At 40.0% G+C, this 27,433-nt stretch overlaps 1 protein-coding gene and 1 long non-coding RNA gene across 17 annotated transcripts; one reads left to right on the forward strand and one right to left on the reverse strand.

Moving 5' to 3' along the window:
• Window positions 1-21,678, forward strand: LOC111248618 (methylglutaconyl-CoA hydratase, mitochondrial). Of its 15 annotated transcripts, none has more exons than XR_015325899.1 (7): window positions 1-213; window positions 1,520-1,867; window positions 2,269-2,516; window positions 5,838-6,037; window positions 6,227-6,377; window positions 20,167-20,379; window positions 20,865-21,678. XR_015325899.1 is itself a non-coding variant. In XM_022801239.2 (6 exons), the coding sequence occupies exons 2-5, from the start codon at window positions 1,548-1,550 to the stop codon at window positions 6,350-6,352; spliced, it is 894 nt and encodes a 297-aa protein (XP_022656974.1). In that variant the 5' UTR covers window positions 1-213; window positions 1,520-1,547; the 3' UTR covers window positions 6,353-6,377; window positions 20,167-20,494. The 15 variants fall into 15 exon arrangements, 12 of the variants coding, with proteins under 12 accessions (XP_022656974.1, XP_086842464.1, XP_086842465.1 ...); XR_002672621.2 differs by lacking the exons at window positions 20,167-20,379; window positions 20,865-21,678 and adding exons at window positions 17,706-17,901; window positions 18,342-18,562; XR_015325900.1 differs by lacking the exons at window positions 20,167-20,379; window positions 20,865-21,678 and adding exons at window positions 17,706-17,901; window positions 18,346-18,562.
• On the reverse strand, window positions 19,447-26,509 carry LOC147755928 (uncharacterized). 2 transcript variants are annotated; one of them, XR_015325902.1, is made up of 3 exons: window positions 23,506-26,476; window positions 22,810-22,982; window positions 19,447-21,005 (listed from the first exon to the last, which is right to left on the reverse strand). It is a non-coding gene; the product is annotated as an uncharacterized LOC147755928 (long non-coding RNA). The 2 variants fall into 2 exon arrangements; XR_015325901.1 differs by having other exon boundaries at window positions 22,810-26,509.
• Window positions 26,510-27,433: the final 924 nt, after the last annotated feature.

Genomic DNA, 27,433 nt, shown 5'->3' on the forward strand with positions numbered 1-27,433 from the left:
TCACAAAGCGCTTATTGTTCCATGTTGCAATGATATTGTTGCTTCTTTTTTTAGTAATGATTCGAGCGCAATCCTTTATGTAGTTTTTGTCGACTGTTTTAAAATCCGGCTGGTTATCTATAGATAGTAAAAGGTCACACAGATCAAAGCTTTCCTATCTTGTCGCGGAACTATTTGGATGGTACCAGTGAAAACAGGCACGTAGATACAGAGGTGCGAAGGTCTGGCTAGTACAATATTATTGTTTTGTGCATTGTGCTAGTTCTAAGTAGAAAAAACATAAATAATACGAGTGTAAGCAAGACTTTAGGTAATAGATTTACAAAAGTTATGCTGACGCGTAGATTCACAACGAAAAATTAGATTGCCAGTTTTTCTATATCGCGCGAAATTTTTTTGACTGTACGTGCAATGGTTGAAATTATTAGAAAAACGAAAAGTCTGTAATTATCTTGTTTGCTAACAAAAGTTTTAAAAAGATATTGTCGTGAAACATGTGTACGCCACGTTTAAAGATTATTTTTTAGCTTTTCCTGATATAATTAATGTGCTATCGAAAAAAAAAACATAATGGCTGATTAGCAAATAAATTCGCAGGAAGTTAATACGCTCAGTAGAAAAAACAATGCCCTTCCAATCGAAAGCCTAGGCCTCAGCTGAAAAAAAAACAGAAAATATCAAACAAACCTGTACTGGTTTGCTGTTAAACTGTTTTGATTTCACCTGTATAAAAGTACAAGATTACCAATAACGGTTAATTATTAGCGTATATTATTATTATTATTACCAAATAGCTTCTTCTGTATAATAATTAAAGCATAGCTTTTTTACGCAACGGGTGTTGAGCACATTTGTTAACGCACTAATTTACATTTGTTACTTTGACGGTATATCAGCGTGGACGATGCTGATGTTTTGATCGTGATGATTTCAAACATCGAAAATAAGTTGTTGTCCCCGGATTACGATCAACCAAATTAATGTTATGCTCTATATAGAAAAGAAATTTTGCTCCCTAAAGAAAAAATATTTATTGTTTATCCTATTGGCTTCGTCCTATGTGCAGCTCTTTCCAAAAAACATCTAGCGACCCGCGAAAAATTTGCCTAAATCGATCACTTTAGGAGAGTAGGACCGATAAACACACAGACACCCACTTTTAACAGTCGACTAAATTTATAGAACGCACATATATTCATGCAATTTCCTTTCGTTTGTGATTTGAATGTTGAGTATTATGGCAGGTTCGATATTGTGAAAGTCTAACAACTAAAATACTGAAGTTCGGATCTAGGTTTGTCATCTATCGCTAGACTATATATTACACCACTAGGTATTATTGCCATTGTATATATTATATTTATGCGCTATGTTATTATATTTATTCGCTATTTTATTTGAGCTAGGAATATTTAGATAATATAATAAATGTTGGTGAGTACACTTCAAACTTCACTTATCCCGTCTGAATTACTTAATTCAATCCAGGCCTTTAATTGTTCTCTTTTTTTGATGTTAGAACTTGAGTTTTTGACCTATTTCTACAGATGACTTACGCTCTTTTGACGCCGTTTGCCTGCCGGGTGATGGTAGCGAGTCTTCAATGTAGCATACGTCGACATCTGGCTATGCCTAGTGCATCCAGCCAAGAGAATGAGGTCTACATGGAGAAACTGACTGGCAATCATGAAGGCGTTGCCTTTCTAACGATGAACAGACCTGAAGGAAAAAACTCCCTCAGCAGAAACTTTCTCACCCACTTAGAGCAATCTCTGCAACAACTGAAGGATGAACGTAGTGTTCGAGTTCTGATCATGCGGTCTGTCGTACCGGGAGTGTTCTGTGCCGGCGCCGACCTTAAAGAACGGTTCGTACTCTAAGCTCTTATTGAGCATATGCAAGGATGATTATTAGTGTGATTGCCCAATGTGAGGGATATTTTTTTCATCTATAAAAAGGATCGTTTGCAATCAGCATGTATCAAACTGATATTTACAAGCATAAAAACGAGCTCTTCGATTCTATTTTAATATGTTATAATAAAGGGGCACTGTAATGAGGTTCGTATTCTACAGTATGTCCTACAACAAGATGTAGTATTACATGTGTTATGACGGTCGCCCTTGCTGTATAAAAGAAATATAATTACGGAACGTTATGCTTTTTTAATAATAGTAATATTTCGAAAATCAATTTTGCTAAGGGAAAAACAGTAGTCTGAATTCTCACTACGACTTATTCGTTTATTACTGAACTGTATGTTTGTAGACGGACAATGCCTGAAGAGGAGGTGGAACCATTTGTAGAGCGGTTGCGTAATGTATCATCGACGCTTGAATCTTTACCGATGCCGACTATCGCTGCCCTTGATGGAGCTGCCCTCGGCGGTGGCTTAGAATTGGCGCTCGCCTGCGACATCCGAGTGGCTTCTCAAGCCGCAAAAATGGGTCTTGTAGAGACCAAACTAGGAATCATTCCAGGCGCCGGTGGCACTCAAAGACTGCCGCGTATTATTGGTTAGCGGCATAAATGTTTTCATTTTTTTTTTCTATTGCCATTATTGTGTCGTGATTTGAGTTACCAAATTGAGTTCTATAGGCAGGCCAGCATAAGTACATGACGTTTGAGAAGGACGAAATTATAGCAGCAGTCAAGTTGCTTTCTACGAAACTGATAGGGCTCTAGCCAGAACTCTAATGAAGCATTTATTAAAAGGGTAACTTACGAGAATGAGCCTTTCGCTGTGACGTTTCTCTTATTCACAAAGCGTCGAGCCGTTGAGAGTGGCCGATACAGGTATATGGGTAACGTAGCTAAAAGAATTGCGTGTAACATTCCCAGGCGAATGAAATCTTTGTTAGGATGAAGATTAAAAATTCCTAAGCATGGAGTATAGTACAATCATAAGGACAAGTCTATGGAACCTGAGTGCAATGTGCGCTTTGTAAACACCGGGTTAGAGGGTCATCGCTGCTTCAGACTTTCGAAAGGGATCTCTTGTTATTCGAAATGGTCACACGGCGTGTTATAACCAATGACAAAATATTTCTTCAGAAGGCCTTGATAGCGCTGAAGACAAAACCTACCTAGGTGAACAACATTACCTAACAAAAAATTATACAGCCAGCTTCAAGTACGCTCTCAGGGTAGAAATCGGATCCAGGGTTGTGGGAAACATTAAAGGGCATCGAGTGGAACTTCGGGAGCTTCCCTCATTGCGGCAGGAGACTTAAATGTTCGACTCGATTAGCTCACCTCAAGCCGTACGTTAGCCCTTTGAGATAAGCTGACGGCACCTTGCTGCATCACTGCTGGGTAGCCAATCCATGTATAGCACCAATTTTTGCCGGCCTTATGGAAAAGTGCGCCAGCGATATCTCTGCGACGAAAGCAGGTAGAAATAAAATCAAGGACGAAGAAGAGAATTACTATTTCTGTGATGGAGAGTAGCTTCAAGCGCACATTCCTTTTGGTTTAGACTCCTGAAGGTCTCCTTGGGATTACTGTTCGCCAGGAGGAATACATTTTTTTTACCGTAAAAGCTGGACACGGAACTTCTGCATCTGTCTCATGCGGTCCTCCTAATGTTACGCCTGACTGATATTGAATTTTATACTTATTATCTCGTTGAGATCCTGCAATTTTCCATTTATGCAGGCCTTCCCAAGGGATATCGACAGTGACTTGAGTACAATTTCTACCTTGTTTGCCTTACCTAGAATGACATTAGGTTGTTGGCAATACTACTACTAGCAACAAAGCAGCTGGCCACTACTTGCAAAGTGGTCTGCTTGAAGACATATGCCATCCAAAATGGGAGTTACTGGAAACAGTAGGATACGATTCTTCTGGGAGAAGCTGAGTGCCAGTCATACAAATGGCCCGATCCACGCATGTCAGCGTGGCATCCTATTAGCTCATCAATGTCATCATCGATCATTTCGCCGGAACGCTCCATTTCATAAGACCCATGTACCGCAGGAGATGTCACTGCTCAGCGCAGAGTAGGGCGAACAGGCAACGGCGAAATGTGAATTGCAGGTTCAGGAGTTCTCCGTCCTGCAAGTGACTCATACGTCCGAGGAAGGTAATGGTACTGAAAAGGATTCGAAACGAAAAATTAAGAACGCTTTAGGGCAGACGCCTTGTTCAACCTCTGTGTTCAATGATTGAATCTAATACGGACTGCTTCCTTCCCAATAGCGGAATGCAGCGCCTCTCGTTATCCCGAAAAACAAAGGCAACCCAAGCCAGCGGTCTTCATGCCGCGAGATTGCGGCAAAGCGCATTTGCTATAAGGTTCTTTCGCATCTGCTGGTACTAGAAAAAGTTACTGTTAACTGGAAGAGTTAAATGTGATATCTAAAATAGCAACAGGGATTAAGCAACAGGGATCATGCTCCACATGCAAGATCCTACTTTATGACATGCAACGAATTTTAGAAAGCTTTCAGCAACATACTTACGTAGTGTTTGTGAATTTCAAAGCAACCTTCGACTTTGCATCAAGCAATATAATTTAAGTAGCATTGCGTGCTTACCGTGAACGTGTTTAACCTAACGGCGGCAATGCTTGAGGAGAATAAGGTAACAACCGATAATAGAGTCCATCCAGATTACAAGTGTTGCTTAAGGTGATAACCTAAGCCTCCTTTTTTTACTCCTGATTACAAATTGCCCCGACAAGATACGTGAGTTTAGAAATATGGGAAAAGTCCTCTACGCGGATTACTTAGTCATTCACGGAAACAGTCGCCTCTATAAGCAGTAAACCTTAACCAGGTTAGATCTTGCTATTTCGGAATAGGGACTGACAATCATTCTAAGTGAGAATAAGGCAATGAAATTCAAAAAGGTGTCAGAGTTGCGGTTTATCACTGTACCATTTTCCTGGCCGATCGGTGACATATGTTAATTCGCCTGCCTAGGATTACTGATTATGTATAACGTCTATGGCCTCTCAGCATCTTACCGAAAAATGCAGAGAATCTTTGATGGCTCCATCCTTAATGCTTGGCCCTGAGCAATTTTCTTCTGTGCTCCATTGCGACTTTCCGACTTGTAAGCTGTACCCGTTGCCGTATGCGGAGTAAACCTTAGGTGAGAGGATCTTACTGAAAAGAAGTTTGGGCAACTGAACCAAATAAAGCCGCGTTTCCTGAAAGAGCCACGTGATTACACCGCAATAGGTGTGTCTACCTACTGGCGGTGACTCCACTATTCCTCCGTCGCCCTTGCCGATGTACTGTCAGCTCCAGCATTCGAAGAAAACCCAATAAACTGAGATCGAAACATTGATCCCAAGTTTTACGAAACGGGGGCCACAACGGACGAGACTTGGATAAAAGTTGACCGATATAATAATCATGTAGTAACGATTTATGCAGTTTATAATTTTCATCGTTGTCTATATAGAATATAGCGTTTTTTTGAACCTAGTTAATATTTTGTTTGTCCTACTTGTACATAACCTTGTAATATGTATTATGTTTCTCGCAGCTCACAAGTTTTACCGTTGAGCACATAAGCTTGGCAACAAACGGAACAGTGGTAGTAACACGGCCTATAATGCAATAATTCCTACATCCTAAATAGATAGGAAGAAAATCAACTAGTTCCAAAGCAGACTTATGACCTAAACTTTGGCCTGACTTGTAAAGTCGCCACATTAAGTGTTCTATCCCTATTGTTATTCTAAGTTTTTACCGTGCACTATATATAGCCATTATAATTGTTACTTTTTCCATTGTCTGAGTTAGCTTTCGTCCATCTTCTGAGTAAACTTAGTTTTGTAGTTTGGAAAGGACCTAAAATTGCTTCCATGTTTTTTTGTGTAGGTCCGGTCTTGGCCAAGGAGTTGATTTTGACGTCACGCGTGTTGAGTGGTAAAGAGGCCAGACAAATTGGTCTTGTCAATCACGTTACAGAAGAAGGTAAAACAGCGGAACAGCGTGCCCTGGAACTGGCAGAAGAAATTCTACCAAATGCGCCCATAGCACTGCGTCTTGCAAAACTGGCTGTGAACAAGGCAATAGAGGTTAGCGAAACCATGTTGCTCATTATCTTTTAACAGCTTCGAATTTAATTCAGATATTTGCTAGTGCTAAATCTTATCAAGCGTTTGATATTATTTGGTGAAATTATTTGAAAGTTTGTTGCAGTTTAAATGTGTCGGAAGTTTTTTAACTAGGCAAATTGGGTCAATTTTTTTCTGCTGCCATTTCAGGTATCTCTTGCCGAAGGTTTAATTTTTGAAAAAAGCTTTTATGCTCAGGTTATTAAAACCAAGGACCGTATGGAAGGATTGAATGCTTTTAGAGAAAAGAGGAAGCCCATGTACAAAGGAGAATGATCAGTCAAGCGCTAAAAATATTTATGTAAGCTATTCAATACCTTTCAGTATTACGGCCAAATGCCTGCGACTGTGAATGTATGAGTGAAACGTCCGTTTGATAAATACTTGCACACAAAAAATTACTGTTACTTTTTTAACGTATAGACTAGCTCTACGACTATAACTTTGCATGAAATAAGAACTTTTTATGTTTTGTGTTTCCGTTGTATGTTGCGCCAATAAATAGCATTTAGAGAATTTAAGAACGGCGAACTTGTGTAAGCAAATATGTTTTTGGGCAAATAGTAATGTTTGCGAAGCATGAATGGATCCGCAAAGTATACTTTCTAAATTTTATTTAGTATTATTAGCGTGGGAATATCAGTAAACAGTGCGAGAACTTGTTTAAGAGAATTATGAAAATAATAAAAGTGAATATATAAGTTAAACTCCAGCATCTTTAGACCAGCTTACCCTCAGTTGATAAACGTTTAGTAGTTTTGGTGTTAATGAAGCTCTATACGCTCAGTATGTATTAATCTGAATCATAGTAACAGGCAAAGGTCGTAAACTGAGACCATTTAGTGCCTCAGGAAAAGTCGGTAGTAGTTGAAACAGTATTCTATTTTACCAGTTTATTGTTCCAAGCCTCTAAAGAGACGCTCGATAAGGGACATAACTTTTTTTCTGAGTAAGCGACGTAGAAATAAGAGATCCCGGAGCAATATTAACGAAAATAATATATAAGAACACAACATTCACGAAAAAGGGCTAAAACAAAAATTAGAGGAATTATTTGACCTAGTATACCGATGAAAAACACAACATTGCCATGTCACAGGCGTCGTCTACAAATGTTCAATACATTTGTACGCGTTGAACATACATTGAAAATGATTTTTTTTTGCTGGAGAGAATATTTGTTTGTAACTTGTAGTGTGCATGATCTGCAGATAGAGGGAAACAACTGAAATTGTCTATTGTAGTTTCATTTATTTTTATCCGGCGGCTTTTTTGATTGCATTGCAAAGCTTGACAAAGACTATCGCTAAATCATTTTTTTTACTAATTTAACTTTTATACTCCAAGTACCGTGCCGTACTACGGTAGACAACTACAGATCTTTCCGCAGAAAGACGCGTAAGCAAATAACAGCGGCTCCAGTTTCCAGATTCGTTAAGCAGTGCTACAAACAAGAAGGCTCGTAGATTTCATAAAGTTGATTTAGGCGTATCGCGTTTGTTCCCGTGATAGCCTAGTGGGTGACGTATTTGCCTGTTAATCTTAGGGACTCGTTATTAGTTCGAACGCAGGCATAGACACAGGATTTGTTTTGAGATGGCAGCCAGCCGTCTGATGAGATGCCCAATGGCGATAACGGTCGTAGAATCCGAAATATAGAGAAAATTCTTGGATTTAATTTCGCCCGCATATATAGAAATAGTTGTGAATGGAATGTTGTAGACGTAGCAGAGGACAATGCTGCAGACCAATTCATGTTCACCTGCGAGGCAATAGAATCCAAGACAGAAGTAAAAAAAACGAAAAGCATAAAACAAATGCTGTGAATGGACTCGCAAATACAGACGGTGCATAATCAACAGTGGAGGTCTAGCTCCATGTCATACGTCCCGTGGCTGGCGAACATGCCGGCTTGTTATTGCTTTTTGCCGTCGGGGGTATTCGTGAGCGTTATCATGCATGTCGCCTGCCTGCTGATGCTACCGGGGTTACTGGACATCTGGACTGGATAACGGTCGTCGCGACAACTTCTCAGAACACAGTCTTACACAGGGCTAATTGTTTCGTAACAGAGTATTTAACCTCTGATCAAGAAACTGCCTTAGCTCATTATTGTTTTCGCTACATAGCCACACAACCGCATTGCACTGGATTTCGATGAAGCGAAAGTTTCGTAATGAAAACTAGTGCTTCTGCTACCACAATTATAATTTCGCTGCTAAGCAATAGAACGTGCTTTTAAAAAGCTGCAATTATGCAGTAATAAGATTATATGTGGTGCAATTATAAGGAATCCTAGCATCGTTATAACAAAGCATATTTAAAAAGAACCGCCACCATATGATCAATTAGTCTGTTTTTGATTTTGCATCGTGACCATTCCATTCACTAAAAACGCAACTATATGATCCAGGAGTTTTCGGTGCAACGGACCAGAGGTTACCATAATGGATGATTACGATAGTGTACATACATTCCGAGGCTGTAATGGACAGTCTATAGGGAAGTGATAAGACTTGTCGTTTTCGAGGATATTATAACATAGGTTAGGTAAACCAGGCTAAACAGTATTGAAATAACTAATCATCGTTTTCCAATACTAGCCACTGCACCGATCAAAAGAATCTATTACATCATCGAAATAAGAAATATACGAAAAGTAGCAAAAAAAACACTTACCAGAAAAAAAATTGGAGCTTTTAGAAATGATGGCGAACCAACGACATATAGAAGCCACACGGAATCGATAGGTATTATTATAGTCAATCATTGTTTGCTGCGACAATCACATAGCCTTATCACTGCTGTAACGCTTCGATGTTAGATTTTCGATCACTGTGAACCACCTGCCTAAAAATGACAATTTTTTCCTATTGTTTCTGATTCTGCTGATATGCATGTGTGACTTACTCTTATTGTCTCTGCTTCTGTGACATGAAGTAAGGTGTGCTTTACACCCTGGCGAAGACAATTCACAGCAAAATAGTACGATTAATGATATAAGAAGTGTATAAAATTGTGCCGTAATAAGCCCTTTATTGGTCGGTTCCTCAGAGTCAATAGTTGTCAGCTTTAACATGTCACAATGTCGATGCAAGAATGTGGCGCATTTTAGAATTATGCACCTTAATACTTTATCGAAAAAAAAATGTGCACTGTCAATCATCAGAGCTGGAATTAAGCAGCGTAAATCCAGATTTTGTAAAACCCATAGATAAGTGTTGTATTCTAGGTAGCGAATGAGCTGGGCATTCAGGTGTTATATTTGTCCTTGTCAAGCTGTACCATATTACAGATATACACTAATAGTTTTGTATGTTTTATAACAGTACATTCGAACTAGCTACAACTTTCATTGGCACAAACCTTTGCAAAAATCTAGCACTAGTAAAACTTTGTTCAGGCTTAATATTAGGCAAAGCTGAACAAACCAACTGGTAACTTCGATCTCAAAAGGGAAGGCGCTTCTGCGATCTAAGTTAATCAACCATATAAAGGAGAAAGCTAAATCATCGGCGTAATCTACTCCCTAGCCCTTGTAGCAAGGGATAACCATATCTTTAGTCGCGAGGCAGCTTCAATTACTCCTTCTGAACTGTTTAAAACTTTTGTTTAGTAGGTAGCTCCAAATTGTTTTCACTTTACTAGACGCCTATGTTTACCGTCGGGAGAAAATCACAACTTCTCATGAAATCTCTGGGGAACGTGTGTTATCAATAACTCAGCCTCGAATTCAAACGAAGGTGACCCTGATTAACCTTCAGACAAAGAAATCGCGAGCTGAATGGCGGTAAGAGCCACTTAGGCTCGAGAACGAATTGCCTATCGGGTAATTTGCCCTGCTTAGATTTACTGAACAGGATCAGAAAGCACAGGTATTCGCGACTATGCAGATCGAAGGGCATCTACTGCTTGAACCGAGTTCCCCTACAAATGAAGACAGAGGTGGAAATATGGTCTGTTCCTTCTCTCAACCAGAAATTGGTGATTAATGCTCGCCCCCTTTCTTTAACCTGGCAGAATTAATGGTTGAGAATTCGCGCCTGTCCTCAATTAAGGATGGACTAGAACATGGCTATTTCTTACATTCACATTTAGGTGGCGTCTCAGGATTGATTATCAGAAAAGACAGTGCAGAATATCAACATTTGCCACGTCCAAAGTCAGAGCAGTCTGAGATAAGTGGACCAGAGCTAGCTTCAATAACCGTAAACGTATCATATTCAAAGGACGATGCAGTCGAAAGTACGTAGTTGAAAGTATGCCATGTTCGCAGTCGGGCTCAGGCGAAGCCGAAATGAATCATTTACTCTGGGATGATTCCGGATTGTGCGATACGGACCACAACTCGGTAAAACGGGCAAATCCGGTTGTACCACAAAAGACGGTACAGCTTTTTCCGTAAATAGATTTGGTACAAAAAAAATATTTCAATATAGAAAACGTTGAGATGTCTCAGGCGTTGCAAAACTGCCTCCAAAGAATGTAGGATTAATTGCTTGGATTTTTTTTCGCAGTTACTCTCATTTTTTTTCGGAGTCATTCTCAGATTACTCTGAGGAGCGTCATTCAGATTCCTGTTTAGATGGTTCACGTTCCGCTAGGAACAGCCACAGGACAAATGGGTCAATCTCAGGGAAATTTGGAATGCATAAACCGAACGAGCATTTAGGAAACCATCGATGAAATAGCTCAGAATCCAACTTAGCCGAAGGTAAAATCAATGACCCATGTATTACCTCAGACCTCAGTATAAAAAACCGATTTATCATCTCTGTGTGAAGAAGACGATCAAAGTAACTCATATCGTGAATCAGACAAATGCATTTAGGTAGCTTACCATATGCTTTACAGAAACTGAATGAGATTTGATTTTGGAAGAGTTTGGTGATTTTCCCTTTGTATCAAAGGAAAGAACGGTCGGAGCAAGAATCAGCAAAAACTGAAATCACGTTCTCTAATTTCAAAAACAATAACTTTGAAATGAACAAGCTTAAGTTAGGTCCCAAAAAAGCTATTTAATGGTCTCAAGGGCTCAAAATAAATAACTTGGTTCCAACGCGGGGACAGTATGAAGGGTAGTAGCTTACTTAAGTGTTTAAACGAAGGGTAGTTATTCATGAGTGTGTTCGACTTGTGAACAAGGCGCCACGAGGCCCAGTACAGGCATTCTGCGTCGCTTTCCTTAACCAATTGAAGGCTTTCGTTCGCCTCTTCGACGGTCTAATGGTAACAACAGCAGACTATTAAATAATGGTAGGTATCATACTTTACTTTCTCCCGACAATTTCACAAACAATTTTCGAAAAAAAAATATGTGGCTTTTATACAAAGAAGATTCTCGTATTGGCCTGAGTTGGGTAAAACTCATGTTTGGATTCTCTTCTGAAACCGTTGTGAATATATGCCCTTTTGTCGAACAAGAATTATATGGCCTACAAGATATGCGTGGCGTTATACGAGAACTCAAGGATAATTATTTGCTCTATAATAATGAACACTGAACTCGAAGTCGAAATGTTTCGTTTGAAAAAATAGGTAGGCCCCATTAAAAAGATAATAACAGCTTTTTAACTCCCGTTTTTTAGAATCTGGGTTTGCTATCATCATGAATCGTAGTATTTCTCATATAGCTTCATTTTTTTAGGATAAAGTACTAAGCGAATGCCTGAAACGGGAATTAGTTGCTAAAGCTTTCGAATGATAGATTGTGGGATTACATAGAGTTTAAGGCATATATTGTGTTTAAACATTAACACCTCAGGATAACCGGTATTACCGTTTACCTCAAGCAAATTACAGTAACCTCTGGTAGTTTTCCGCTTTGAGAAGAGTTTCGCTGCGTTTTATTTGCTAATTTTCTCCGATATGCTGTTAAATCAACCTAGTTATATTAATAAACTACTATGATTATTTAATTATCCGTTGATAAACAGGTATTTTTTTTGAGGAAAAAGTTCAAGGGTGGATGCTCTTCATAACTTGAAATTTTTGCTTGGGATTGTGCGCAATCCTACCATTGATGGGAGAATTGAGAAGACTGCCGATCATATACCATTTAGCTCCTTGCAGTCTATGCCGCCGTACTGCATTTGTCGGTTTGAAGTCTACAACATTTGTCGGGGTTAATCTATAGCATTTAAAAAATTCGGTTGTAAAACATACACAACTTATGAGACACTTGAAGCCGAAGATCGGCCGAAATCCAAAAACCTAATTGGTGCACTAAGCCTTTATTTAGTAAATTTAAATCTAGCCTTCTGTTCGTACAGTATGGAGATCCTACGTAGATAACTGATAATACGAAAATAATGGAAAAGTTTATTAAACGGGCTAATTGCGAGCAATATAAACAGTAACCAATCTTAAACAATCTGTATCATAATCTAATTCGAAGATAAATTCGTCCCTGTACGTATTTGTTAATTTGTTTCATGAATCTATGCAGTGAAAGCATGGATCAAGAGAGCCGCAAGTATTATTAGCACGAGAAGCGCAATATACCCCGCTCCGAGTAAGTTTCTAAAACAAATAATATACATCTTTATGACCCGACTAAAATCCTATAAAGAATACCCATCGAGAAGACACTTCCTTAATCAAAACCTAAAAGATGGTAAGGAGCGCTCTCAAGAAGCCTCTCACAACTGTGTGTGTAGGTAAACTGTTACACATCGACGCGCGATGTTCCCGAACGAAAAATATCCTGCACAAAGAGGCCATAGTCGCTCGAGCCCTCGCGAAACGTCTGACAGATAGACGTAAACGCTCATATACTCGTGTGCCACATAATGTCATCGAATATGTCGGATCCATGCGAAACAGAACAGAAATTTGTTCAGAAACAAGTTCCTCTGGGTGCCTTAACCGAACTATATAAAGCAATCTGTGTAATACACATGTAGCAGTATATATGATTTTGAAAAAGGTTGCAGTATGTAACAAAAAAACTATATATATATATATATATATATATATATATATAGCAACTTATTAGCGTGCGTTTAGGTTGTCAGAAATTGAATTTAAGCTTTCAGCGTATCGGAACGGTGTCAGACGATTAGGTGGCGTTAAACAGGATATAAACAAACGTCTACGTTGTCAGACAACGCCTCTGTAAGGCAAAAATGCTACTAGCAAAAACATGATGAAAAGACGGACGCGAGCGAAATTAAAATAATAGACAATAATTACTATCGAATTCTATTAAAAAAAAAAAAAAAAAAAAAAGACACCGACCTAAATAAATCGGAAACACAAATTAGTTTGTTTTAGATAGAGTTTTGAGCACTACTTACGTAGATCATATAAACGTTCAGTAGCTTCAATATAGACGAATTTTGCGGAATTTCAGTCAAGCTTCAGACCATTGACGACTTAAAGCTCAGGCAGCTAAAACACTTTCGTCGTCTATCAATATTTTCTTTCGCAAAGAGTGCTCTCGGATATTAGGGACAAAAAGGGGAGGACAAAAAATAATTCAGTTCATGACTGATGAGTCGAGCTTAACTTATGCACCATTTCCATAATGTTACTAAGCCCAAGTTATATATAACGAATGTTATCGATATTGAGAGACTTCAAGCTAGCACTAAGAGACAGCTTTAAGTAACAACCCCACCACCTTGGATAACATTAAGAGTTCCGCAGAAATACGTACGCTGGTATTACAGTTTGCGATTGATACAGGCAAGTAGAGTAAGCTGAACTTCGAGCTATAGATGAGGGATATTTGGCGAAAACAGACACAGTTATTGACGAAAATTTGTAGAAAGTACATTTTATCCTTTATTGCCGCTATTTGATATTTTGTATCTCGCGTAATTACGCGATCGAATGTTTAACACCTCTTAGATATCTACACGGACACAAAGTATATTTTCTAGCCTTTTATGCCAATTCCTACAATGCTATCGGCGTCAAGGTGCGTCCATTTGACAAATCTTTGTTAACCAAGAACATGCCTTTATCTTTTAGTGTCGTGGCCATTTTCGTTTGCCACTCTTGTATCATTACGTCGGAATATCAAGTATGCAGCTAGATGCTATTGTAAGTTTATCCAGACCTGAAAAATTTATATTGTAGTAGGTCGGAACTGCAAGCAAATTCGGCGGAGGTCGAAATTGATTAACTTTTGAATTAGCCAAGTCATAATGATGATTTTTAACGCGTTGTCCCACCGCTTTGGCAACTTTGGGCTCACATATGTAATTTCTCGATATATGGCCTTCAAAAGTAAGGCGATAGTGGGGTATGCTTGCCCACCAATTTCTCTTTTAGGGCATGGTGATTCCCGTAATCACATAAACCTAGATCGCGACAATAAGAGGGATGAAATTGATGCTGGATTGCTTAATCCAGGATCTTTTGCACTGTCTAGGAAGTAAACAAGTCATGGCGATAAGTTCTGTTATCATCAAATAACCGGACTGCGTGCTTTCGACAGTCATACCAACGGTCCATAAGTGTCTTGAGAGACTGGAGATAGTGCACTGTTTTTGTTGTTTCATTCTTAACAAGTCTTATGCTAACAGATACCCCCGATGTCTATAGCAAGTACTATCATCACCCTATGTCCTAATCTCATGGGCATGGCCATCGAACTTATTTAAGGCGACGTAACTCTTTTACCCGGTGCCTCTCCTACTAGCGGTGAGAACAGAGTGAATTATATGACTCGTCTGTTATTCCGTATGTTCCAAGCGGAGTTTTAGTTGAATAAAGTTCCGCCAACTGCACGTGAAACACACTACGTACATATCTAATTAGCTTAGAGTCGATTCACGGAGCACCCACTAGTTTCCTCATTTTTAATATTTGAGTTATAACTTACTTATACGTCACGATTGAAATACCTGTTTTGGTTAACAGAGCCCTTAGACTCCAAACCCTGCTTTCGTGAAAAGCCTCTTCGATTACGACAGTATATTTTTGCTCTTAGGGTCGCGACATTCGGTCATCCCCATGCTGGTTTCAACACTTCTGTCTCCGTCCTTACTTTTTTGCACCATTTACATACTGCGCTTTCGTGTCAGGTCTCCTTGCCTAATGTATTCACCGACCTTCGATGAATTTCCATAGCGCCGTGACCTTTGAGAAATAAATCTGGCCACTGAGCACTGATTTTGGATACTAAAAAAGGTTTTCCTCCTAAACTCACTTCTTTCGGAGTTAACTAGCTGTCACTCACTTATAGCTTAAAAGTTATTCAGTTTTAAAGTCCGCCGAATTCGCTTGTAAGAACTTGTTGCAAGTTTGTTGCAAAAACAACATCGAGGACCTGAGGTACGCATCTGGCACGACTGCCTAGCATATAGTAGCTGATCCAGTGAAAGCTCGATGTTACCGTGTAGCACATCTGTGCCGTCGATCGTCGTGGAGTAATGGTTTAAGGCAGCACCGGATATAGAATTAAGAGCCAAGTACCGCTCAATGGCAAGTCAGTACGTCTGAACATATTCAACTATTAATTTTTATCAGATGAACTCTAACTGAACTTTATTACTATTATCACAGAAGCCGAATGACGAGGATAATTTCAGATAACTCAAGCTGAATCGGCCTTTTTAACATACAAAATAATTTCCCTTTGTCACATCTTATTTTCCCATTCACTCAATGTGATAAAGAGGATATAGTGCAGAATTCACACGGGTGGTTAATTGCAATGTTTAAAATGGACGTCTTAAATCATACACATGCGATACTGAAGCTTACCCGCGTGCACCTTTTTTCACCGGTAACCAACTTCACCCAATGTTGATCTGTCTCTGTTGACATCATCTAATTTGCATTACCTCGTGCGATAGCGACTTGCCAAATCGACAAGGATAAGAAGCGCATCTATTGTTGAAGTTGTGAAGAGGCCTCGTCGGATAAGGGCTCTAAACAAAAAACAGAATTCAGACAACACTGAAAGCTCCAATACCGATAACTACAGCATCAATGGCACTAAGACCAAGAGCTCAGGTACTAGATGCTCGGTCTCGAGCAAAAAACAAAGGACAAAGAGAATGATAGTGATTTTGACTTTGCCGAGGGTTGCGGAAAGAGCAGTATTGATGACAACATAGAAAGCTCCCGACTGATGACCCCAATGCAAGTAGCATCCATCCAGACGGCACTTACACCGACAATTATAGCACGGAATGCCTCAGAGCAGGTAAATCCAGCAGAGCATCGAATTTGAGTGAAGCGCCAGTTCTTCAAAAGCCAGCGTTTTTTGTCCTCGACGGTGAATCTGAACCCGATAGGCTAATGTTCATAACAGCCGTTGTTGACATTTCGATCACCGAAGTCTCTGAATCCAACTCAGCCTTAGAAGGCAATGGAATATGAAGCCTATGGCATATCAACTAATATGGAAAGATCAACATCGGGTTCAGCCGAACGTGAATCGCAAGAGCGAGTCCCCGGATCTAGTAAGGGAACAGATGGTGATTCCAATATAATTATATTGGAGCCCTTTGGAATTTGAAGAATTAACCGGAGAGATGCGGAAATTCCGAAAGGTAACTTCGGAGGTCTAGAGACACCGAAGAATGAGACAGAGATAGGAGACCCCGAAAAGGTCTCCCGAAAAATCCGAAACCCCAGAGAGTCTCTGAAAGGTGCGAACACCCTGGATAGTAACCAGGAAGGTCTGAAGCTTGGAAAATGATTCGGCAGACCTAGAGGATCCGAAAAGTAACTTGAGAGGTCCGGAGATTTCAGGAACCTGGAGGATCCAACGATTTCGAAACGTAACCTAGAAGCTTCGAAGATTTTGAAGAACAACCTAAAGGGTTCGGAGATCCCGGAGAGTAACCAGGGAGCTGCTCAATATCGCGCCTTGCAGTGCGGCTGAAACACCTCTTATAGTCTTTAGGATAACACGTTACAATAAATATATACATAGAATATGGCCGTTTTTTTGCACCATAGATGAATACTGGCGTGTTTTGTTTGCCACGATCTAGCGTATGCAGCGAATCATCGTTGCCAATAAAAATAGTAATTTCAAAGTAAGATTCATGGCTTCCACAAAAATCACCTATACACGCAAGGTTCATAAATGTCATTGCCAATAAGTGCCCACATATTAAAAAAAGACGAAACTAAACGTGAAAAATGAGCCACTTAAAACAGTTTCTTTTTTAAACAAGGAGCATATATTACATAATTTAGCTGGCATGCATCATGTCTAGTCCACATTCGACGAGTCATCCAGTCTGCATTATACGGATACATAAGACGAGTTGGATGAACTACGGAAATTTGAAGATGCAGCCTAGATCGTTTTGTCTAGCTTTACTTTTTGAGCTTAAACATCAACTCCCAGGACAATACGTAGGGGCACGTAAGGCGCTTCTCTCCTTCTCGGAAATTCTGCTCGTCATTTATCTCGGAAGATCCTCAGTAGCACTTGGCAAATGGTTTAAAAAAACCTTTTTGATGCACAAATTAACGGCTCTTTTAGGGAAAGAGGAACATTGATTGCCAATTGATTCGTTCAACTAAGCTCAGACGACTAATCTTTTTTGAGACCTTTTAGACATTTTCGACCATTTGGCCGTTTTGAGGGTTTTAGCCTACTGTCTGCTCAACATTTAATAATTACGTTGTAATCTTTGTTTGTGGCGTTTTACAGGTTTACACCTTCCGAAAAAACTATTTGCGGGTTATAGAAGAATTTTCTTGAAAATCATTGATTTGTACTTTAGATTGCGAGTTGAAGCTGTAACCGGGATAGATCGTAGTTTCATCGCATAAGCATAATAGTCAGATGATCGTTTCGATTTCGTTGAATTGTCTGTTTTTATAAGATACGATCTTAGAAATAAAGGGTAAGCAGCATTTTTTTATTTAAAGCAACTTTAGCTGGTAGTATAGAGCAGCCTCCGCATATTTGCGTGTGAAATCTATGTCAATTTTCAATGACCACATCTTAAACCCAGCCAGTTTTGACGTCATTTAATCTAGTACAGTTATCTTCTCAGAAAAATATACTTAAATACATATATATATACTTTTAGATTTAAACCTATACTATAGATTAGTTTGGCTACTAGTTTTCAATGGGTTATTGCAAGCCACAAGGGGTTCATACTCCAGCTCAAGGCAAAGTTTAAGCAATGAACGATTATGCTTGTCTCATATTGAAGCTGATTTTTTCTCGTTTGGTTATAGTTCAATGTGTAAATGTGTAAGGGGGAAAATATTTGGGATGGTAAATGGCAGTTCTCATATTTGTTTCTCTTGCACTTTGACTCGTTCCTAAATTAAGGCAGAATCCTACCGTCGTGAAACATGAATGAAACCGTAACTGCCGCTCAAGCCAATATCGGCGAAGAAATGCCAACGAGACGTTGACAGATATGCGTAAGAAACCTGTTTATCACTGTATGTTGTAAATGTAATTATCGTTTCAATTTAAGTTCCATTCAAGGGCTCTGTTTTCTAAGTACCTATTAATTGCAATTACTATAATAAAAAATTAGATTTGAAGACATTTCATATTTCTTCTTCGATAAAATAGGAAAATATCTAATTAGAATACATTAAGAAGTTGTAGTTTCAAGATCCGTATAATCGCTTTCGTAGTTTTCTTTTCTAGTAGATTTTTGCCTATAACAGTATTTTACAAGCAGTAGACTTTTATCCAAAGCAACGAACAAACGATCTTTCCCGTAATTCGGCTGCCCTCTCCGTTGAAGAGGCAAGTATATAATGAGACAGAAAAAAATTGCACGAGCTTCTCCGAAGGTCAGCAGAACTCTACGTCCTTCTGTCTTTACGAAATTTCCGCGTCGTTCTTGCGATGTCCCTGGCGGCGACCTGCGGTACATGGCGGGCACACAAGCGGAAGCGGGAAAGTGTATTTTGTCAACTGGCAACGTATTCATATACACATAGAGCCATTGGATGATCTGTCCGGAACGGCATAAATGGGACAAAGTTCACTTAAAACGTTTAAATGGAACATGCAGTGATGGCAATTGTACCTATTCCGTCAACCTATTCCGACCATACTCACACTGGTTATCTACTTAGCTGCCGCGTTGGGCTAAACTCTCCATGCATAGAGGGCGCGTACGAAGATTCGTACCGACTTTGAGATACATCTACCTGATGCCAATATGCGCTTTTACTCAGCTACTATTTCTGAGTTATTCCGTGTCTCACGTACGGTATCGCCGATAGGTATTTTATCGGACACCTGGCTCCCAGCACGAAATAAGGTATCTCTATGTCGAGGTTCGAAACTACGCCACAACGCATCACTAATAATATCGGGCAAATACGTTATCCAACTAAGCCATCACGGGGACACGCAGATGCGATCTACCGTAGAGAGCTGTTATTAATTGGTGAAGTAAGACATCCGAGAGTATAGTACAAGGGTGGTGGTTTTATTGATTATAATTATTTAATACCTTTCACCTCTAATATTTTTTTTTATAATTATGCGCTATGCCATGTAGAATATTACAGCTCTTGGATGACCTTACATTTAGCTCTCCAGTAAATGGTTTTTTTTTAAAGATATGAAACAGGGGTAATGCACCTGTAGGGATCATCCAGTCCTATTGATATTTTATTGATTTGAACATATTGGTAAGCCGCAATCAGAATTTGAAATTCTTCGAATGTGGTCTAATAGGAACGATTTGGGTTCCTGTTACACCAAACATAACATAAATTCTAGCTTGTCCCATACCTTTCTAACTAATTGGTCTGAATCCTTCTAGGACACCCTCGTACTAATCGCACTATTCCGTTGCAGCCGTCAATAATAATTCTATATCTCCGACGCAGTGATTACCTTCAGCGGTGATCGGTTATCCTGGTTACGCACTAATTTCGTGTTCCTATCGATTTTACTTCTGCTACTATCGTTGTCTTTTGCTCCCACTACGTTCAATCGTTTATCACGCGTTGTGTGTCACGCTGCCGACGAAACTACTCATCTCAACATTAAGAATGCCAATATAAATCCAAACATCTTATTTCATCGTTATACGTGTTTTTTTTTCTTCAAAACTCGCCTTCTTACTGCTGAATCGTAATTTTTTTTAAATTCTATTTTGTACTTGTTTTGAAACTTGCAGGCCCAAACGATTTTTCAGTGCAAGTCTCTCGGAATCTCTCAACGTTTGCCGAAAAATCGCCAAAAAGGAAGTTAACGTGCCCAAAATGAGCAGTACGCTTTATAAAATATATAAAAAAAAAAAAAAACATCCAAGAAGTGTTTAAGAGGAAGGCAAACCCTATTTCTCTAATACAAAGGACGTTTTTCCAGCCGAAACCGTTAATGATTCGAGGTAGGGATTAGCTAAACGTGCGAAGATACGCATGCGGTTAGACTGAGTAAATCGAAAGAAAAACGTACTATGATATGAAAAGAAGTGAATAGATTCTTACATTTCAACACGACAATGCTATGATATCTATGATTTATCCGCTACTCTATCTATCATATCTGAAGTATAGAGGCGCATGTCCTGGCCAATGAGAATCTTGCAAAGCCAGAACGAAACTCGTTCATTTGAATGATTACTTTTCTCATGGACTGATTATGGAGGCAATTATTTCCTAGTTTAAGCTCTGACGTACGACACAGACACGCGAAAGGATATCCTGAATGTTGTTATCCTATGTTATACACAAAGTACGTTAGCCACTGCCATTCAGTAGGTTTTGTCCCCTCGGCTGTGCATGTATTCCTCCACATACATTATCGTTGGTGATCTCTACTCATTTGACAATCGGCCGTTGTTTTTGACTCGCGCACATCTATTTGCCGTAGGCTGGCTCGAATTGTAACGAGGTTAGCTCATCAGGACACGGCTGATTCCGACACGTACATAAAGGTAAGTCTAGTTAGAGATGACATGGCAGGCATGAAGCTGGTCGCATGAAGCAGGACCATACAGAGTATTAGTTACACCTGGAAGCAAAATATGCTTGATATATCGTGCACATGATCAAGTCTGGTCAAAGCGTTGGATATTTCATACTTTTTTTTCCTTTGAAAAACCTAAGAGTTTTTTTTTGCTGCTACGATAGTTTTCACTCTGCCACAAGCGGACGTAAACACGTACCACGTCGTAATGATGATACAAAACGACTACTAGGTTTGAACACTTTTTTTTTCTCTTGGGCGCTTTGGTCACCACGGGTAGCACCACACGTAACTTACAAACGTACACCTATCAAAAGTTCTAAAAAAAGATTTGCTTCTGACACATATTGCCGGGTCTTGCGAAAAACATCCACGATATATCGCAGATAGTTAGCAAAAGCTTACGGATAGTTTATTAAATTTAGGAAATGTGGCCTGCCAATAACAACCATATATCTCTCGACCGATGAATAAGATACAAGATGCTATCAACTAGATCATCGTATCGCTGTCAAATTAAACCGCAACGAACTTTAAGTTATATCATCAGTTGTGTGTTAATTATACCTTCAATGAACGGTAATTTGTCTTTTATTCATCGGCAGAGATGCAGATTTCCAACGCATACGATACGTGTAGTATTTTATTCTGCCCACATCTGTGAATTAACGATCTTTATAAAATAAACTACGCCCCATTTTCTGCTAGCCATATACAATGTTGTTTGTGAGTCATGAAAGGGTGTCCCTTAGGTAAGTTTTTTCTATTTAATCAGAACTTCTATGCTTACGTATTGCGTACGGCCATTGCTTAACAACCATTAAATTCTTACCTATTCGCACACAGAAGAGAGACCTGACCCACTCTTACGACAATCGCCTTCAATGTATCCAGTGAAATAATGTGTTATTATTATTATTATTATAAATACTATATTGATAATAGAAATTACCAAAATTACAATTACCAAGGGGGTCAATGTTCTTCAAGCAGTCTTTTCAATACGTCTCGGATTAAAGCCAATCTCGCTGTTTGAAATGAGCATGATCCACCACATTATCGGCTTATATTAACTAAGTCATCTATTTAACTTTAATTGTACTTAATTTATTTTTATTTATATTTATTAAAATCTGAAACAGCAATCGGAATGGCCGATATTCGTTACAGCTACCCAATCGAATTCTGAGGACGAAAAAAATAGCGAGCCCCTTTTTTTTTTCGTTCTATAACACGATTACTTTCCGAAATTACGAAAACTTTCCGTAAATTACTAATGACACTCCAACCGTCCGCATTGAGTCAAAAGCGTTAAACAGTTTCCGCTAGAACATGTATCTGATAAATAAAAGCATCTATAGTCTCTCCTGGATATAAGCAAGCGTACTGTTGATTGATAGAAAAATCATTGGTGGAAGTCTCCGTAAAACGTTTACCCGTCGGTCTGTGGGTTATAATTAGATAGACTGTAACTTTTATTGGATAGGACTGCTAATTGCCATTGACATCAGATAGGTAATATCGATATGATCAACATTTCCAGATTTATCCAGTTGAATGAGCGCGTATTAGCAGCTCTTACTAATAACAGCAGTACGTCCGTAAGAAATAAAAAATGCTCGCTAATTGGAAGCATTCATTGGTTTTTCTACGGCTCGTTTGTTAGACCAAACTATTATCGAATTCGTTTGGTCGCCTGAAGTTCTGAGGATCCGTTCGCTATGAAAAATGAGGACGTTTGCGTTTGCATTGACGTTGGTGCGTTGTTCACTGGCTGTACTCTATTTACCTAACTAGCCCCCCCCATTCGGGGCATATGTGTTAATTATAAGAATGTGAGGAATCGTACCTGTTCATTCACTCAGATAATGTTCAGCTCATAGACACCGACAGCATTGAGTGTATCGGTTTCCTTCGTAAGCCTTTAGCTGTCATTGGGCTTTGGTGGCTGGAAATGGTGCCTTGCAATCGCAGGCTCCCACCTTCTATGATGCGATGCCGTGCCCGACGAGAACGGTGTTACTGAAAAAGCAAAATACTTACAGTGATCTGTTTCACAGAGACGCCGCTCATACAAGTAGCGATACTTCTTGTTTTGCTGTTCTAACGAGGACGTAGCTTACCATCACTGTACCTCTACGACATCGAGCGTGCGGCTTAGAGGCAGCCCATAAGTCGAAACCCCAGTAAATGATTTCTAAGAAGCAAAATTAGATCACATTTATCGCTATATAGCGGACAAAACTTGGATTAGCTTATTAGATGTTATTACTAGTTATTGTTCTATTGAAGTTACTTTCGTATAATTTTCATTATACGATTGTTAACATCAATTAAGAGTCACGGTAGTGGAGCGTAATGATAAAGTTTCGATATCAAGATATATTAATCCCGGTAACCAAAAAGAAAATCAAATGCTGCCGAATATCGCTTTCTAGTTAACTATCATCTAATTCAAATAACAGATTTTTATTTAAGCGATATGATTTCAGCCTAATACAAGCCACAGTCCTTGTAGGCATTGTCAGTGTGAAACATCCTTAACTGGAAAATTAGGAGTGGGGGTGCCTGCAGAATCGCACGGTTTTGCTTTTGCCATAGTAAGTTGAATTAAGGTAAGCTACTACAGGCTAAAGATTGTTGTAGAGCTTTACTAGACCCTGTATTGAGCACCGCAACAATGAATAGTCATAATTCTTTACTAAGGAATGGGTATCGGCCTCTCGATAACAATGCGCATGCATCAGACGAGTACCGAACCGGCAACTGTAATGCCGTCACATTTGTAGGCTGCTGAAGGTGTTGGCAGACGTTCGATTTTTCATACTTCACCCGAGTTCCCTTTTCAAGCAGGGATGCCACAGCCGTTTATCGTTGCGAGCCTATACTGTTACTGCTTTCGTGACCGTTAATAGCAGCGCTGAATAACAGGGTCCTCGCATGCGCGGCAGTAGACTGAACTCTCATAAACATCTGCCCTGGGCGGCAATGACAATCACAGAGCGCCAGCCAGTTACTATTGTTTTTGTTGTTGTTTGGACCACTGTTGCCAAGGCCGAAAGCGGCTCTACGTTTCTGTAGAGACGTCCTACGTCTATCGCGATGGCAACCGCTGTTGCGCCCCTCTTGCTGCCTGTGGTCGCGAAGTGTTGTTGTCGTCGTCAGCATATGAACCAGCTTCCTGCTAGTTTAGGATAGTTCACTTGCCACTAGCTCTTCGGCTTACGACCGACTTTGCCGCAAACTATGTTGCTGCTGTCCCTACGTCAAGCAGGGTGACGTGACAGTCAACAGCGGTCGTCTGTCCGTCGCGTCATACCCTCGTTCTCTATTTAGTGGCAGCCGTATGAAGCCGCTGCTGGCGGCGAAGGCTCTACACAATGTACGTGACTTAGCGGAAATGGCGGCCGCGACTGCCGATCTGGTCTGTCGCTTGGTCTATAGGCTGCTGGTCAATAAACTCGTCGCCTGGCTAGCTGACTGGCGGCTGGTTGGTATACGTGTCTCCGCGTTCGAGCCAGTACTCGAAATGACGGTCGGCAAAACGTGCTCAGCCGAGTGGACCCAGTCGCTGCCGGCTCTCGTCTGTGTGAGTCAACGTTCCGACGACGGGTGCCACTCCACAACTCCATGCCTCATTGAACTAACAACAGATGGCCGATTGAGCAAACGGCCGACATACGAATCCTATGATTGACGCCCTGTGTGGCTATGGCGGTATTGTAAGAAGTCTTCGGTAAATCTGGCTCGGTCGAGAGTTAACCACAAATCTACCAAGGCGTTGCATTTTTAATTTACTGTGTAGGATTTTTAGGGTTAGTCGTTCTAAACCTTATTAATTCCTACGCCGTTTGCCGTAGAAAAACTCAACGTACCTAAATAGAAAACAGATTCAATGCTATTTAAGTAATGCGAAACTGCGTTGAAATGGAATGTGGAAGGAAATTAATAATGGGGCTGATTTAGTATTCACCAATAGTAGGATCACTCATATCCTCAATATTACATCATAAACCTAACCTAAACAAGGTCCTGCTTTTTACACTCCGTTGTCACAGCAACTATGAATTGGCATGGTACTACTAAGTGATCGAAGCAAAAAAAGGTCCTCTGACCCCTAATGCCGCCACAGTTCCCTATGGTTGATCAAGTCTAGTTAAGATGAATGGTGAAAAATTGCAAAAGGACCACGTATGGGAATGTTTGAACCTTTTCAAAGCTTTCACAGAAGCTATTACAGCAACAGTGAAAATGTATGAAGGAACTTGAAACTTGTTTGCCGATTTGTAAGACGTCCCGTCCGGTTGAAGAAATAAGGGGACATAAATCGATTTCCTCTAACCAGTCAGCGTAACCCAGCCGATGATGTACGTTAGTAAATGCAAAACATGTAACAGACCTGTGGACTGCGCAACGGGGCATAAAAAAGTTTAACTTATATCATAATTCGTGCTAGAATGTTGGCCAATATGCGACCTGTTGGAATGTTGCCTCCAACAGAAAATACTACAACCATTCAAGTACGTTTTCGACAATTCACAGTAATACTTGTTAGAAAGAAAGGAAGAAAACGATTATTTGGCTGGCCACAGATCAGCCAGACTTTTCTAGGATCCTAAGTTTTTAAACCTGAATAGAATTCTTAATGTATTGTTGAACGCGTACATTTCGGACCGCTATATTCAAATAGCCACCTCTGGGAAAACTCCCTGCCATTCCCTAAACCAATAAAGCCATTTTGGTCTTTGTGAACAATTTTAGTAAGAAATACTACTTGCAGCAGCACTATTGGAACACTCCTCCGGAAGGCATAATTTCACGCTGGTGTTGTCCCTATAGACACATATTTCCTACAGGATAACAATTAACACGCGGAACCAACTGTATAGGAACGATGTTACAAGTTTTAAACTGCTTTTTGCGCGGACTTACAACTGGCTCAGTCGACGAACGACCGAGACTGTTTCGACACATATACAAGGACGAACGACGATGGAAGCTACACGTTAGGAAACCCCACTGTTGCCGATTCGGGCAAAGTATACGATTCAAATTGCGCTATGCAACTGCACCCGCTTACGAATAGATCTATTCGAGCGAGTGGGCAGTTTCTTTTGCCAATAACAATCGATCGAACCGATAGATATTATAGCGCGCAGGTTATGTATCTGTAAGTAAACAAACATTCATCAAGCTTCCTACAACAACAATATAGGCAAAAGATTATTTGTCTCTGGTAAGAGCTTTTCCATACTGCACAGACACGTATTTTCGAAGACTTCAAAGATGAGGAAAATGGCTTTTCGAAAGTATTCTCTCTGCAGTACAATAGATAGGGCGGATTAAATCAGTTCACCTTCTGCTATACCGAGATGAGGAAAGGGTTCTGTTGAATTCATTAGGACCATCTCTTCCCTTCCATACAACTTCTACAAGCCCAAAATAATTATTTCTCTTCAGGACACTAGCGATTGAACAATTCCATTTATGTATCCGCATCATGCGCGTTCCGAATTAGGATACTCAGCCTATAGAGGGTGGGTAGAAATACACGTCCCGCTGCCGCCCCTTCGTGTCGAACTTGAAACGAACCATGATTGTTCGCTCGTTGGAAAAGTTCAACTGAGTTCAGACCTGGAATACAGCGATGAAACTTGAAAATGGAGAGAAGAATGCTCGGGGCAACTTCGATAAGCGCTGCTCCCTGGCGGCGTTTCGTTTCGTTTCGGAATTGACAAAACATACCTGAAAAATACTTTCATATTATTACCGTAATAACAATAATTATTATTATTATAACTGAGGACACATTATTGCTACAAGCATCGGAATAGGCAGAAGTGCTGGCCAGCGGACCAATTGACAGGAGTAATTGTTCCGCTAAAAATGAACGTTGCACCAGTGTGTCACCATGGGTACTCCTAATGTATAAATAAACTGGCGGGCCTTGTTCCGTAAACGTCTATCTGTATATGGCAGAAAGTGTTCTGCGTGTCGACTATGTCAAAAGGTCATCATCTAGGGTAGCAGTACTGCTTTGTATTATTATAGCTTGAGATTTAGAGCGAAACTGAATTTGCACCGATACGTTCCGTACGCTCGGTCGGCTGGAAAACTTAAAAACTGTTCATTACAAAGAGCATCTGACATGCGATCCTAAATATAACAATGTATATAGGCATCGTCGTTTGCGACATAGTGGGTCTATCCTATTGGCCAATGAATATGGAAAGACGACTTGAATGTATGAGAATAGATATTGATCGATATTTCTAAACGATGTGTAAAAGCACTCCTGGTTAGAGGTACGTGTTGTTACTGGTGAATGATCAAGCCAGCCATCCTCCGCTTGAAACGGAAGATGCCAGAGAAGAACAAGCGGTGATAAGCAGAAACGACCCCTAGAATAAAGAAGTCAGCATGGCAGCAGAGCCGTCGTCTCTGTGTCGTCGTAGAAGAAGGGTAGCAGTGGC

This window comes from Varroa destructor, unplaced genomic scaffold (assembly GCF_002443255.2).
Source record: "Varroa destructor unplaced genomic scaffold, Vdes_3.0 BEIS01000004.1, whole genome shotgun sequence".
Classification (NCBI taxonomy): domain Eukaryota; kingdom Metazoa; phylum Arthropoda; class Arachnida; order Mesostigmata; family Varroidae; genus Varroa; species Varroa destructor.

Excerpts from the sequence above, each read along its gene's own strand:
- LOC111248618 (XM_022801239.2), top strand. The coding sequence starts at position 1,548 with ATGACTTACGCTCTTTTGACGCCGTTTGCCTGCCGGGTGATGGTAGCG. Across the intron at positions 2,517-5,837 it reads AAGACTGCCGCGTATTATTG|GTCCGGTCTTGGCCAAGGAG; the intron begins GTTAGCGGCATA and ends TTTTTTGTGTAG. Across the intron at positions 6,038-6,226 it reads CTGTGAACAAGGCAATAGAG|GTATCTCTTGCCGAAGGTTT; the intron begins GTTAGCGAAACC and ends CTGCCATTTCAG.